The following is a 13,492-nucleotide window of genomic DNA, read 5'->3' on the forward strand; positions in this document are numbered from 1 at the left end:
GTTTCTTGAGTGACCCTGGGAGCTGGGCTGGGCTGGTCTTGGCATTGAGGAGGTGGGCACGCTTAACTGGGAAGCACCCCTGACCTCTAGAGGTTTCTCTCAGTGACCGCGCCTTGGGTGAGCATCTGCTGGGAAAAAACATCGATGAATGAACGAGGCGGCTGTTGGCGAGCTAGGCCATCCGGATCTTGATCGACCCGAGCGAATGTGCCACACCGTTTTCCAGGCGCCTTTGCTCTTAGGCAGAATCGGGCGCCGGGTAGGATGTGACCCCGCAAGGGAAAGGCACAAAGGTCCGGGGAAAACACGTGCAGGACAGAAGGCTCCCTCCCTCAGCCAAGGCAATCCCCCTAACACGACCAAGCTCTTCTTGGTCTTGGCGACGCTTCCGCCATCCCCGCCCCAGGTCTGCCTGGGGGACGCATTCATCAGCTCCCGCAGGAGCGGCGGGCGGGCGACCAGCTCCCGCGAGCGAGGCTGGGAAAGCCCGCGGAGGGGAGGCGGCGAGGGGGCGCCGCCGAGAGCCTAGGGGCGGCGCGATGGGCGGGTCTCCGCGGTGGGCGGGGCCCTGGGAGGCGGCGGCTGTTGCCGGGCTACGGAGAGCGCCGAACTGGCCGCGCGGAAAGCCATCCGCGTGCGCGCGGGGAGAAGCTCTGTGCCCAGCGCCGCACCCGGTATTCTACCCGGCCCGGCCCCTTGCGCCCCTGTGCCTCTGACTTCAGCCGGGACCTGCAGGGCAGGACGCGGAGTGCGGCGGACGGAGCCTCTCAGGTGACAGGGAAGGTAGGCGTCCCGCTCCACCAGGGGCTGTGCGGCGCTGCGCGGCGGTCCCTAGCCCTCGCCCCGGGTGGATCCCCTCAGGATGGCGGCCCTATGAGGGAGCGGCTGTCCCACGGAGAGAAAAGGGCAGGCAGGGGCTGCTCACGTGCAGAGGCGGGGGGCGGGCGGCCTGAGCCCGCCGAGGGCGACCCCTGGGGAAGGAGTGACAGCCAGGGGCTGCCGGGGGCCGGGGCACCGGAGATGCTGGAGCTCAGATCACAGCAGTTGGAGGGACGAGAGGATGTGAACGCCTCCTGGTCTCCGTGGGCGACGGGAATGACGGGACTTAGTCTTTCTATCCAGGGATCTTGTAAATAGAAAATCCTCTTCTAAGGCAAATGTGTGTGAGTTTGTAAATCAATCTGCGTGAGGCTCCACCCGGGCCTTAACCGACTGCGCTCGGCCCTTGCCCGAGGCACCTCCGACCCGCACTCGCAGCTCGCTTCTCAGGGGCAAGCTGGTCTGCAGGTCGGGACGACCCATTGTAGCTGAGGAGGTGGGAAGAGAACACTTACAGGTTTTGTAAGTAGTCCATAAACATTTTAATTCTGTGGAAAAAGAAAGTTTCGCAAATGTCAGCAGTATTTCTTAGTACAATGATGAATAGAGCATGTAATACATTAGAAAGGTCAGCTCTCACAGCCCTTGTGCCATTTTCATGGAACAGAAATTTAGCTAATACACTCCTGAAGATGAAGTTTGGAAGGATCAAAATTCGATGATGGGAACTGTACATACATTTACCATTGTAAGAAATCCATGTCACTTTTTTTGCATTTTAATAAAAGGACCAATTTGCAAACAAAACCATAAGCATTGTTTGATATTTCTTTAATGGCAACAATTTAACTCAAAATATTTATGAAGTTGTGGTTTTGACTCTAGTTTTCCTTTACTAGAAGATGATTTTTTTTATGTAAACAGGAAACAGTTATTGTTAAATGTGGCTTAAGCAAACAGAAGAATGATAATATGTTGGGGTTTTTTTCCGTGATCAGATGCTTTATGCAAAAGGGAGGATTATATTGCATTACTTCAGGATTTACTCAATATATTTTCTATTGTGAAGTTTCACCTGAGGCATTTTTGCCAATGCTACTTTTGTGTAGTTTAAAAATACATTTTATTGCAAGCACTGCTTATTATCTAATTTAAAGATATGTAACTAGAAGGGTTGAGAATTGACTCCTGTAGAAGACAGTTTTTGACATTATTCACAGAGATGTGAGTACTTAAAAAGAATTTTTCTTTGCATAATAATTACCAAGTTCTGAAAATAATACAAAACATAAAGAGATGCAATTTGATTTTGAAAATACTGCCTTAACAGCAATGCATGGTGTGTTATCATGAGCTCTGTAAATTCTTTACTTTTTAACCCATGAAAATGTCTTATGACATCTACTTTATTACCGTGGCCACATGGCTTTATTGACTTTAGAATTTTTTTCCATAGTAAGTGCTAAGTCTGGGATGTTGTGTTAGTATTTTCTGGGACATTCATGGAAGATATTTGTTTCTTTGATGGGAATGTCTTTTAACTGAGTCCATGCTGGATCTTGAATGTGAAGTTAGGGACATATGAAGGCTTTTTATGCACTTGGAATTGCAATGTAAAGTGCTTTTTCTACCAGAAACCTGGCTGGGAAATTAATTGAGACATGTAATAGTCACATGCTTTGCTTAATGTATTAATTTAATTAACTAGTTATAGTTCATATACATGAATCTAGGGCATGACTTTTGAAACATAAGTGAGGAATTTGGTTAACACTTGTTTGATTCTCCTTTTTCACCTGTTTCAACCTCTGAACCCAAATTTAACCCAATCCCCTGCAATTAGCCTCACCTTTCAAAAATTAACACAACACGAACGAAAAACTGCAGGCATTTTAATACGTGAAAAAGTCAAGTCCTTTAAAATCTGACGAGTCAATATTTAAAGTCAAGCATTTAAAATACTGGAAAGGCCCACATGCTCTGTGTTGACTACAGGTTGAATAAGAATACCCACCTTGAATAAATGTACACCAAATAAATAGACAGCTGCTTATGTGATAAGAGAGCCAGGAACAGTTAAACAGTTAAACACATTTTTCTCCTGGCAGCTGGTTATTAAATGTTCATAGCCTTTTTAAAGTAACCTTCTAGCTGGAGAATAAGAACAGTAAAGCAGTATGAACACAATTACTTTCATGATTTACTGGTTGAGCAGTGAGTTCATTCTAAAATGTTTACATTTAAAAGATGTTTAAACAGGATTGGGTTATCTTCTAGTCCACACATCACAGAATATGTACCTTTTAAAACCTGGGTTTTAAAAGGAGAACAACCACCTATCAGCAATTATAGAAGACAAAAGAACTTGTATATCTGAAGATGAAATGTTATTTAGTCACTCTTTGGTGGGCTTGGCTGGGTCTGATATGAGGGGATTCTAAAAGAATGGGGGCTAGTTGTACTGGAGAATGCTAGCAATGGTACAGAAGTGGTTTTGGACTCTATCCAGACTCACTTCTAAAATAAAAATTTAAACAGCTGTGTTTTAGCAATGGTCATGCACAATTCTCTTAGAATAGACTGTGTCGATGTTTGAGGTCCCCCTAGTCCTTGATGATGCAATTGTTCTATTTATATTTTAGGACAAACATGTATGAATTTGAGAAAAATACCTTAGTTACAATATGCTTGTTGATTGAACAATTTGAGAACACTGTGTGACAGTGATTTTCCTAAGGCTAAGATGACAAAGTCTACAGCTCAGAGAAATAAAAGGAGTTAGTCTCAAAAAACCCTATCCTGGGTTAAGTCCTGTTAAAAAAAAAAAAATCCGAGACTGACAGTGAGTGGCCCCGAATGTTTTTGAACTTTGGGGGGGAATTGAAGCTATTGTATTTGGCAACAGAATATTTTAGAGCTTGTAGAGTTTTCAGTAGAAAATAGTTCCTGATTTGAAAAAAGGAAAATCATTCTCATTTCCTAGCCAACAACAATATGTATGTTTTTATTACAGTATACCTTTGTGAGCCTCCTAGGCTACAGAAAGGGCTGCCAAATCTACAATGTGGGAAGAACAATTTTCAGAATATAGTGAAATCGAGGGCTAAGATACAGAATAACTAGAGGCTAGGGGTTATTGTCTTGTTTGGAAATAGCAGGACCTTAAATTTCTAATTTTTTTTTATTCTCTTAGCATATGGGACTGACATTATTTTTCAGCCATTTATTATTGTGTTCCACCATTGAAATGTAAAAGGCTGTATGTATAGCACGGCTTTATGTCAATGCTGATTTTATAAACTGTAAGCCTGCCAGTTTACTTTGATTTTGACTTTAAAAAAAAAAATTTCAGCTTATTGCATATTGGAAAAAATGTATGAGTTGAATGTAGCTTCATTACATAATGTTAATATAGTTTTACTAGAAAAACGGTTACCTGTTGCATGCACTGCATGTTGGATAATAAATCAAAAAGCTTTTAAGGAATGGAAAAATAAAGAAAATTAAATAATTTATTCTGGGAAAATTATCCAAGTTATTGGAATTATTCTAAGAGTCATATATTTGGGTCATTTATAAGGTCAAAAATAAAGATCCTTCTCAGGAGGTTAACTGACTTGTTAAAATTAGAAAGCTAAATATCAGATCTTCCTCCTTATCACTAATTTTAGCATGGTATTCAAGAAGCGGGGTCCTGACCTAAGTTATATTCTACCACAGTAACTTACATTTCAATCTCAAGTTACAGGTGCACATATATTGTTTTAGTCCTTGCAACAACCCTACAGGTAAAATATTATTCCTAATTACTGAATTTCTTCATACATTCAGCATGTATTGGGCACATACATTGGATGACTTACAGTTCTATAGCGAAATCACAGTTCTTGTGATTAAGTCCTCAGACCCTAATAGTTGGTCAACTCCAATGGCTTGGTTGGTGATACAATGAAGGAAGGCAGCCCCATGTGACAGTAGGAAGTGGTGGAAACTTGAGCACTAGAAAGCGTATATGTTCTTCTATGTCAGGGACAGCTTATGTTGAGCTCTGACTCCAGTTGCTTTGATGTGGGACTCACGGTAGCCAGATTCTCTAATTTTTCAAGAAAATTCTTCATTTTTAGTATTGAGAACTTTTTTTAAAAAGTAAGTGCTGTGGTGACTGAAGAAAATAATGCTGACCAGATACAACACTGAGAACTACAAAGAGAGAGAAGTCCCACATATGCGTAACTATGCCGTGAAATAGAGATAAGTCCAGGGTGCTCAAAGAGTGCAAAGGAGAGGTGCCCACACTAAATTTAGGGAGGTTCCAGAAGAACTTTGACAAACTGGGGGCCAGGCATGGTAGATAAAGGTGGCGTATCGTATATAGGAAGGCCCCAAGGCAAAAGAGGGGGGCGGCAGTTGAGGGAAGTGCGGGCTGAAATAACCAGTGTGGTTTGGCCTGTGGTCTGCCCAGCCAATAGGAGATGAAGCGTGGAACTCCTCCTCCTCAGCGGGGTTCCGTTAACTGCTCTCCGCCCCCCCCCCCAGGCCCTGCCCCTTTGCCTACTGACACACCAGCTCAGGTTTTCATGAGTTGAACAAGGAAGCAGAAGGGGTCTGCGTTTCAGCATCTGTTGGAGTCATCCCCTTTAGAGGCTGGCCAATTAGGACACAGCTGTGGTAGTTACCATTCATTCACAGGAGCAGGCTAGGCAGCTGGATTTGATAAACTGACGCTTTCTGTGCAGCTCAACAGAATACCGGGCAGCTCTGGGCTTTAGGCTCCTGTCTCTCCTTTTTCACTTTCCTGGTTCTCCTGATACTGCCACCCTGCTGGATGTTATTGACTAGCAGACAGTGAGGCAGAAATTCCACACTCCTAAAATACAGTAAACCAGGCACCATAAGTCTCCGTATTGCTTAGCTATGGGCAGTTTGCACACATTTTGCACAGATGGTTGCTGGACCACTAATAGATGTTGCCTAGTCTGTATATCTTGACAAACTATGACAACCCCGGTGGACCCATTGTACATAATATCAAGAATTTGTGTGCCTTATGTTTGATTAGTCATCCCCAAATAAAGAGAACAGTTGAAGTATATAAAAGTATTTTTCTATTTGGGCCAGACCCTGAATGCCCAGAAATTAAAACCAATTTCAATAAATACCTTTTTATTGCCTTATTTTTATTTTAAATATTATTACTTAAACACTTGTTATTTCATCAAGTTTTCCTTTTTGTGTGTGTGAATGCCAAAGCATTTCTTAAGGTATTTCATTTTATTCCAAGAAATTCAAGGTCACCCTTATAACACTCCACCAGCTAAGCTGTTTATTTCTAAATAAACCAGGCTACATTAGAAGGTGTTTAGGAGATCTCGCCACCCCTGCTAAGCTGCGAGCGCCTTCAGAAGGGCCCCTTTGTCCTCCCCACCCCAAAGCTGCCTCCTTTCAGGCACCTAATAACTGTTAAAGTGTGTTGACTAAACGGATAAATCATAAAATGTATTATTTTGTTATATAGTTTTGCTTTTGTTGATCCTTTGTGTTGTTGATGTAGTCCTACTGTGCCAAATGGAAGGGGCCATTGGATGCTGCAATGTAGTAGGATGCCGCTGGAGGTCAGCCTGGCAGAGCGGCAGCAGAGAGCTCTGTTTTGCTTGGGAGTTCTGGGGTGTGAATTTGATTCGGTTTCCGCTGTTAATAGTGCATGCGTCCTTTGATCCACAGCTTTCTCTCCCATCATATGGGGATAAATATCTACTTTGGGAGTGGCAGTAAGGGGAAAAACCTTATATTTTTATGAAGCCTTAACACTGTACTTGACATTAGAAATGCTTAGTCAAACTCTGGGTTAGTTTTTAGTCTTTCTGCAGGTCCATGTGTCTAAAGGTCTAAAACCGTCAGAATAGTGTCTCATATTTTTCTACCAGGTTACAGCCTCCGAGGACTGTCACATACATTGGATCCTTTGATCCTCAATAATATCAACAGCGACAGTCATCATTATTAACATTTATATGGTACTTCTGATGTACCGGAAACAGTTCGTATCAATCAGTTCTCCTGTAAGTTCCCTACAGCTGTTAAACTCACTTATTCCTTACAGTCATCTCAGGAGGTAGGTACTGTCACCATGCCCAGTTTAGAGATGGGGAAATTAAGACTTAGGTTAAGTAACTTGTCCAAGTTCACACAGCTGATAAGTGGTGTTCTCAGGAACAGCAGCAGCAATCTGTCATTAAGCTTTATTTTTTTTTTCTTTTAATGATTTTTTATTATGAAATACACATTTTTTAGAATTAGTTTCAGCTTTACAACACAGTGCAATAGTTATACTTTTTACCCCTCGAAGTGACAACCCCCCTCCCCCAATCCACCGCCCCACTTCCCCCCAATATCATACATATCTATTACAATTCCTTTGACTCCACTCCCACCCTATACTCCACGTCCCATGACTATATATATATATATATATATATATATATATATTCACTTATACTTGACATACAATATTATACAACATCAGCTTCAGGTGTACAGTGCAGTGATCAAGCATATATCTGATAAGGGGTTAATATCCAAAATTTATAAAACACTCATTCAACTCAACACCCAAAAAAACAACCCAGTTAAAAAATAGGCAGAGGATATGAAGAGGCATTTCTCTATAAAGGACATACAGATGGCCAACAGGCATATGAAAAAATGCTCAACCTCACTAATCATTAGAGAAATGCAAATAAAAACCACAATGAGATACCACTGCACTCCGGTCAGAATGGCTATCATCAATAAATCAACAAACAACAAGTGCTGGTGAGGCTGTGGGGAAAAGGGAACCCTGGTGCACTGTTGGTGGGACTGCAGATTGGTGCAGCCATTATGGAAATCAGTATGGAGATATCTCAAAAAACTGGAAATGGAACTACCTTATGACCCAGCAACTCCACTTTTGGGTATCTATCCAGAGAAACCCAAGACGCTAATTCGAAAAAATATATGTGTACCCCTATGTTTATTGCAGCGCTATTCATCATTAAGCTTGTATTCTGTTCTAGGCACTGGGCTAAACACTTTATATTCATTATCTCAGTTAACCCTCACCACACCCCTAGGAGATGAGTTCTGTTGTTATCTCTGTAGATGGGTGATCTCAAAGTGACATTGCTAAGAAATGGAACTGAAAACCCAGTTGCTCTGATTGCCATTTTCCCCTGACAGTTCCTGATAAAACCCAGGCTATTTTTACCCATATTGGGTAAACGTGGACGTTAGTTCATCCTGCTGTCAGGCCAATCTACCCAGTTGAAATTATTTCCCAGCTTCTTGGTATAAAAAGCCAGGATAAAAGGGAAGTGACAGGAAAGAGATGTGACATATTTCAGTGACAAATCTCAGTCTCTAGCTCCCAATGTAAGAAATCTTCTGTAAAGACCTGCTTGCATTTTTTTAAGTGAATTAGGATTTTAAAAAACAGATCACTGTATTATTTAATGCCTTGGAGATGTAATAAAATGGTAAGCATATATATATTATATATATATTATATATATGAAATAGAATGTTTATTCACCACAAAAGAATTAAGTCTGTTATGTGCAACCAAATCTCACTTATTTTCCACAATATATTCTTCATTGTTTTCTGCATCTTCATTCACTTAATTAATTTGCAAACATTCGCTGAGCACCTTTATATATATGCCAGGCACCATGCTAGACACTGGGAATACAGAGAGTAATAAGGTGGGGTCCTTCTTTTAAAGGAGCATCCAGTCTGGTGAGTACAGCTGATACCCAAGGAAGCATCGTTGCTATGCAACATGATAAACACTGTGTGGATGCAGAAGGGGCCCGAGGGCCATGAGCTTGCTTGTGAACAGCGGTCAGCCGTGTGGCAGTTGACTGGTTCTTCGAGGGATTCAGTAGGAGAAAGGCTCTCCAGACTAAAGTAACAGTGTGCATGAGGGCAAGGTCACAGGTATTGAGGAGAGACACGAATGTGGCGGTGTGCCCACTGAGTGGGCAGTGAGAAGAGTGACCTGTGGTGAGATTGGCAGGCCAGTGGGTGACATTGTAAAGGCCATAGGGACCAAGCTGAGGACTTGGCAATTTGTGGGGGCGAACCTACCTCTTCCACTGGAAATTTGGGCAGAGCAATGCTGTTTTCCTATTTCCCAAACTATTCAATTTTCACATGTATATTGGGAGAATAATATAAGTGAGCACATAGGATATAGTTCCATTAATTTTTTTCTACCCTTTCATCTAAAAGGAATCTGTGATGTAAAAATCATAGGATTTTATTTAATTTTCTCCTTGCTTTGGTAGTATTTATGTGATTTTTATCTCATCACCTCTTTTAATTTATAGACTTTTCAAGGGGAAGGACCACGTCACTTATCTTTTTGCCCCAAGAGCATTACACCTATATTTTTTCCTTATTAATGAAATATTTTTATGGTAAAGATTTTTTAGGAAAAAGATGAGAAAACTTCACAGAATGCCACAATATGAAACTAACCACTGATAATATTTTGACATAAAATAGGTCGTATTGCCACTTCTTACTTGATGTGCGTGTCAATGATTGCCTTACAAGGGACTACGGCGTTTGCTGTCCTCAGGCATCAGTGCAGATCCCAGTGGAGTATCCTGTGCAAACCAGTTGCTCAATTATGGGATGCACTGGCTCTGTCAGTCTTTCTTTTCCCCATATTTTGTGTAAACGCTTTGGTATTTATACCCTCTTTTCCATATTAGTTTAATTCCATGTAGATTTTGTGTGTGTGTGTGTGTGTGTTTAACTTTTAAAAATGACCACATTTAAAAAATTTTAGGACCATGTCGAGAAAGATAACCCAAAGCATACCTTTCATGGAATGTGATTTTTATCTTCTGACCCCAATCCTGTGTCTACACAAGCATGGTTGGGTAATTGCTGGATGATTTTGAGATATGCAAGAGGGGAAAAAAAAGAAAGCTCTGACCACAAAGCTGGAAAAGCAGTCAAAGCTGTTTGAATCCACTAAAAATGGATCATTCATTAAACAAATGTAAAAATGATTTTTGTGTTGCCCTGATAGCCGGACCTGCTCAGGCAGGTGAAATGACACTCTGGGACATACATCTCCGGGCCGTCAGGTGCTCTCCTGGTTGGCTGCTCGGCCAGTGCTGACACAGCAGCCTGCCTAGCTCTGCCTCCTTTGTTGTTATTGTTATTGCTTTTCTTTTTCTTGAATGATTTGGCCCACAGCTCTGGTTTCTTTCTAAGTAGTCAGATTATCTGCTCTGGGTCTGTTAGTTTTGGAAGATTTAACTCTAAATGGAAACTGAACCTTTGTTTCACTACCTGATAGATGGAGCCACCAGATAAGTCTTCACTTAAAAAAAAAATCTCTTGCCATTGTGTGGATCTGTAAAAAAACAACCAGATCTGTTTCTGTATTTTCGATCATTTCTGGTGAAGACAAAGAGGCTTGGATGATCTTTATTGACATGTCAGACTTAGTGCCTCCAATTTTATCACTTATAAATGATTGTTAGGTGTTTTTAAATGAATGCTTATTTTTCTGCTTAATATATTATTTGCACTGAACTGGTTTGGGGGCAGAACTTACAAATGCCAGATGTCAGCCGCCTCTGCTTCTTAGCGGAGCAGAAGGTCCGAGAGCCAAGCAGGCTGTTTTGCAGGGTGTATGTGACACGGGCCCTGGAGCCAGCGCACCTGGGTTTGTGTCCAGCTCTGTCTCTCACTAGCAGTGTGACTTGGGACAAGTGACTCAGCTCTCTCTTAGCCTCAGTCTCGCCATCTCTAAAAGGGGGATAACCATAATGTCTACCTTCTAGAGTACCTGTGAAGATTAAATGAATTATGCTGAAAATAGTATCAGACATGTGGTGCTCAGCACACGTTAATTGTTATTTTATCACCAGTATCCAGTTGGCACTGATTGGAAAGTTTACACAGTCACTGTGTGAATGTAATCTTCTTCTGGGTGAAGTAGGTTGGACACTGTAGAGACTTGGGTAGAAAATAAAGGCCTGGGAATTCAGAGCCTGTAGGAGTTTTGCCTGTGGTGTTTGGATAGACAAGGCATTAACTCTCATAACCTAAATTTTTAAAGGTTATGTATTATATGTCTATTGTATCATTTTTAACGGTGATCCCTTTTAAAACAAATACTTTTACCTAGGATATATAAGCAAATAGTAAACATTGGTAAATACAGAGCACAGTCACTAATTGTTGTTAATGTTAACTGTCTCTTCTTATCTTTTAGACAATAAATACATTTAATAAGAGCGATGGCTTTAAAAGGGCTATTAGAACAAGAGAAAACATTTTTCACCATCGTAATTTTACTAGCCTATTTGGTAAGTCAACTCTACTTTTATAAGAATGTGGTGCAAGAATTCATATATGTAGTGCCAACACTATTTTCTATGTCTAATTCCATATTTTAAATTTTTCTTTCAAGTTGCATTTTATAATTGTTACATTTAATTAGTAAGTCAAAAATGGCTGCTGAGTCTGGATGTTTGTAACAATTGTTAAATTATTGTATTTAAATTTAAATGAAGTCATAAAGTCACAGTGTTACTTGCAGTCCCATGAGAATTATTTCCTTGGGTTTACAGGCACATACACAGCACATCCTGGGCCCTAACAAGACCAGAGTCTGATTTGGAACCCATGACTCACACCTTTTGTTTAGTATTTAGAATCGATTTTTAAAGCACTGTTATTTTGTATATAGTTATTTATATCCTTGGTTCCAAAAAGTATTAAGGACAGATGAAAAATGTCCATGTTTGAAAGCTCGACACAAAAGATCTACGAAGGTGTTCAAAAGAATTGAAACTTACTGAGATTGGAGATACAATCATGATCTGCAACTATGAAAATAATTATTTACACTGAAGGCAGTACCCAGAGTCTTCTTGGGAGACAAAATAAGAGGAAATGGGGTCCGGTTGGAGTCAGAGATTCAGGCAGATGGAAGGAGTTTGTTGTTACACACTGGAATGGATGTCTAGGGGGAAGTTGGGGAATGCCTTTCTCAAAGCCATTACCGTCTTGCTGGGGTGGGAAGGCATCTACCTCTCGCAAATCCAATCAGATGCCTCTCAGATTGGTGGTCAAGGGGAGTTAAGAGAGACAGGAGGGGATAATTAAACCTTTAGCCCCAAATCATGCTAGTCCTAAACCCCACCTTGAACTCTCCCTCCTGCCTGCTTTAGAGGTTCAGCTTTGATTTTTCTGTAAGGAGGCTGGCAGACATCATTATAGATATTCCTGCTTCAAGGTGAAGATAGTTTGTACTAAATGGTTAAATGGTAATCAGTAAGAATGTAAGTTCATGTTTACATAGCCCTTTTCCTTTGAAGAGTTCAGAGAGTTTGGCCACAATTGTCATCTTCATCATCAAGAATTTTACTGATCTGATTGTCAGACGGAATTTTTTGAAAGACGATCTCTAAATAAATGCAGTTCAACTGAAAAGGTTGAAGTTTCTACATCAAAACTGGGTGTGAGAGATGTCTAAAGAATAATAGCAAAGTTCCCGTAGCTATACTAATTTATTTTATTTATTTACTTATTCACTGCATTATCCTTGAATATGCTTATATTTCTTGATGACCAAAATATAGTTTTTGAAATCAGAATTTTTCAGATTGCAAAAGAACCTTGGGTCTCTGCATGACTATTCTTTTATACAACCTCTTACTTAAAAAAAAGCATCCCCTAAGTCATTTTGTACCTTGGGTCCTCAGAAATGTATCAGAGGAAGACAGGTGATTCTAAGAAAAAAGGAGACCTCATGCAGGGAATACAGAGAAGAATCAGGCTATTGATTTCTTTGTTCCACTGACTTACTCAAAAAGTAGTTTTTCTTACTATGGTAAAAATTAAAAAGGTCTCACTCTGGTTTAATGTTTGCATTCAGTGATTGTGTGAGTCATACTAATGATATTGATTCTTTCTTGCAAAAAATGTAATTGACTTACTTTGAGATAACGTTTTGTGGAACATTTTTTTCAGGCATGTAAAGTGCTTTGTGAAACAGGGGACTGCAGACAACAGGAATTCAGGGATCGGTCTGGAAATTGTGTTCTCTGCAAGCAATGTGGTCCAGGCATGGAGCTGTCTAAGGTATGGTGCACATGGTGAAGCAGCAGCTCTGTGTTTTTTAAGTGCATTCTTTTTAGCTTAGTTCTTTTAGTTAATTACTAGTGAAGATTTGGACACCATGACAGAATTCTTGGTTCATTATGTCACTGTAGCCAAATATAGCACAATTTTCTTTTCAGATTCATGTGTCTTACTGAGATAAAGGAGATAGGTTCTAATAACCAGGACTCAATAAATGTCATTGTTTTATATAATTTAGTGTTTATCGTATGTCATTGACAGCACAGAGTTACTAAGATTTATCTGCATTAGTTAAAAAGAATCAACATCCTACTAAAGATTTAAAAATAAAGCATTGATAACAGAAAATGGTAATGTTACCATTTACTGGGCTTTCTTTTTCTTAAAATGACCATTACCATTGTTAGTCCAATAGAGCCCAACAGTGTCTTCAGGAACGATGCCCCACGGGAGCAGTTGTTTCCCAAGCCAGGGTTTCGAACATTCTTTGACAATGCAAGTATTATTAATCTCCCCAGGT

At 40.5% G+C, this 13,492-nt stretch overlaps 1 protein-coding gene across 3 annotated transcripts in view; it reads left to right on the forward strand.

The window, feature by feature from the left end:
- The window catches only part of TNFRSF19 (TNF receptor superfamily member 19), an 89,579-nt gene that overhangs the window by 7,509 nt on the left and 68,578 nt on the right, over positions 1-13,492 (forward strand). The window contains exons 1-3 of one of the 3 annotated variants that reach the window (XM_019651483.1): positions 600-783; positions 11,099-11,192; positions 12,862-12,972. In XM_019651483.1, coding sequence (XP_019507028.1) covers positions 11,124-11,192; positions 12,862-12,972 — 180 coding nt within the window. In that variant the 5' untranslated portion in view covers positions 600-783; positions 11,099-11,123. Of the gene's footprint in view, positions 1-599; positions 784-11,098; positions 11,193-12,861; positions 12,973-13,492 lie in introns of those variants that run through there. The other 2 variants (XM_019651486.1, XM_019651485.1) reach the window with 2 other exon arrangements.

Source organism: Hipposideros armiger, unplaced genomic scaffold (assembly GCF_001890085.2).
Source record: "Hipposideros armiger isolate ML-2016 unplaced genomic scaffold, ASM189008v1 scaffold_160, whole genome shotgun sequence".
NCBI classification, from domain to species: Eukaryota; Metazoa; Chordata; class Mammalia; order Chiroptera; family Hipposideridae; genus Hipposideros; species Hipposideros armiger.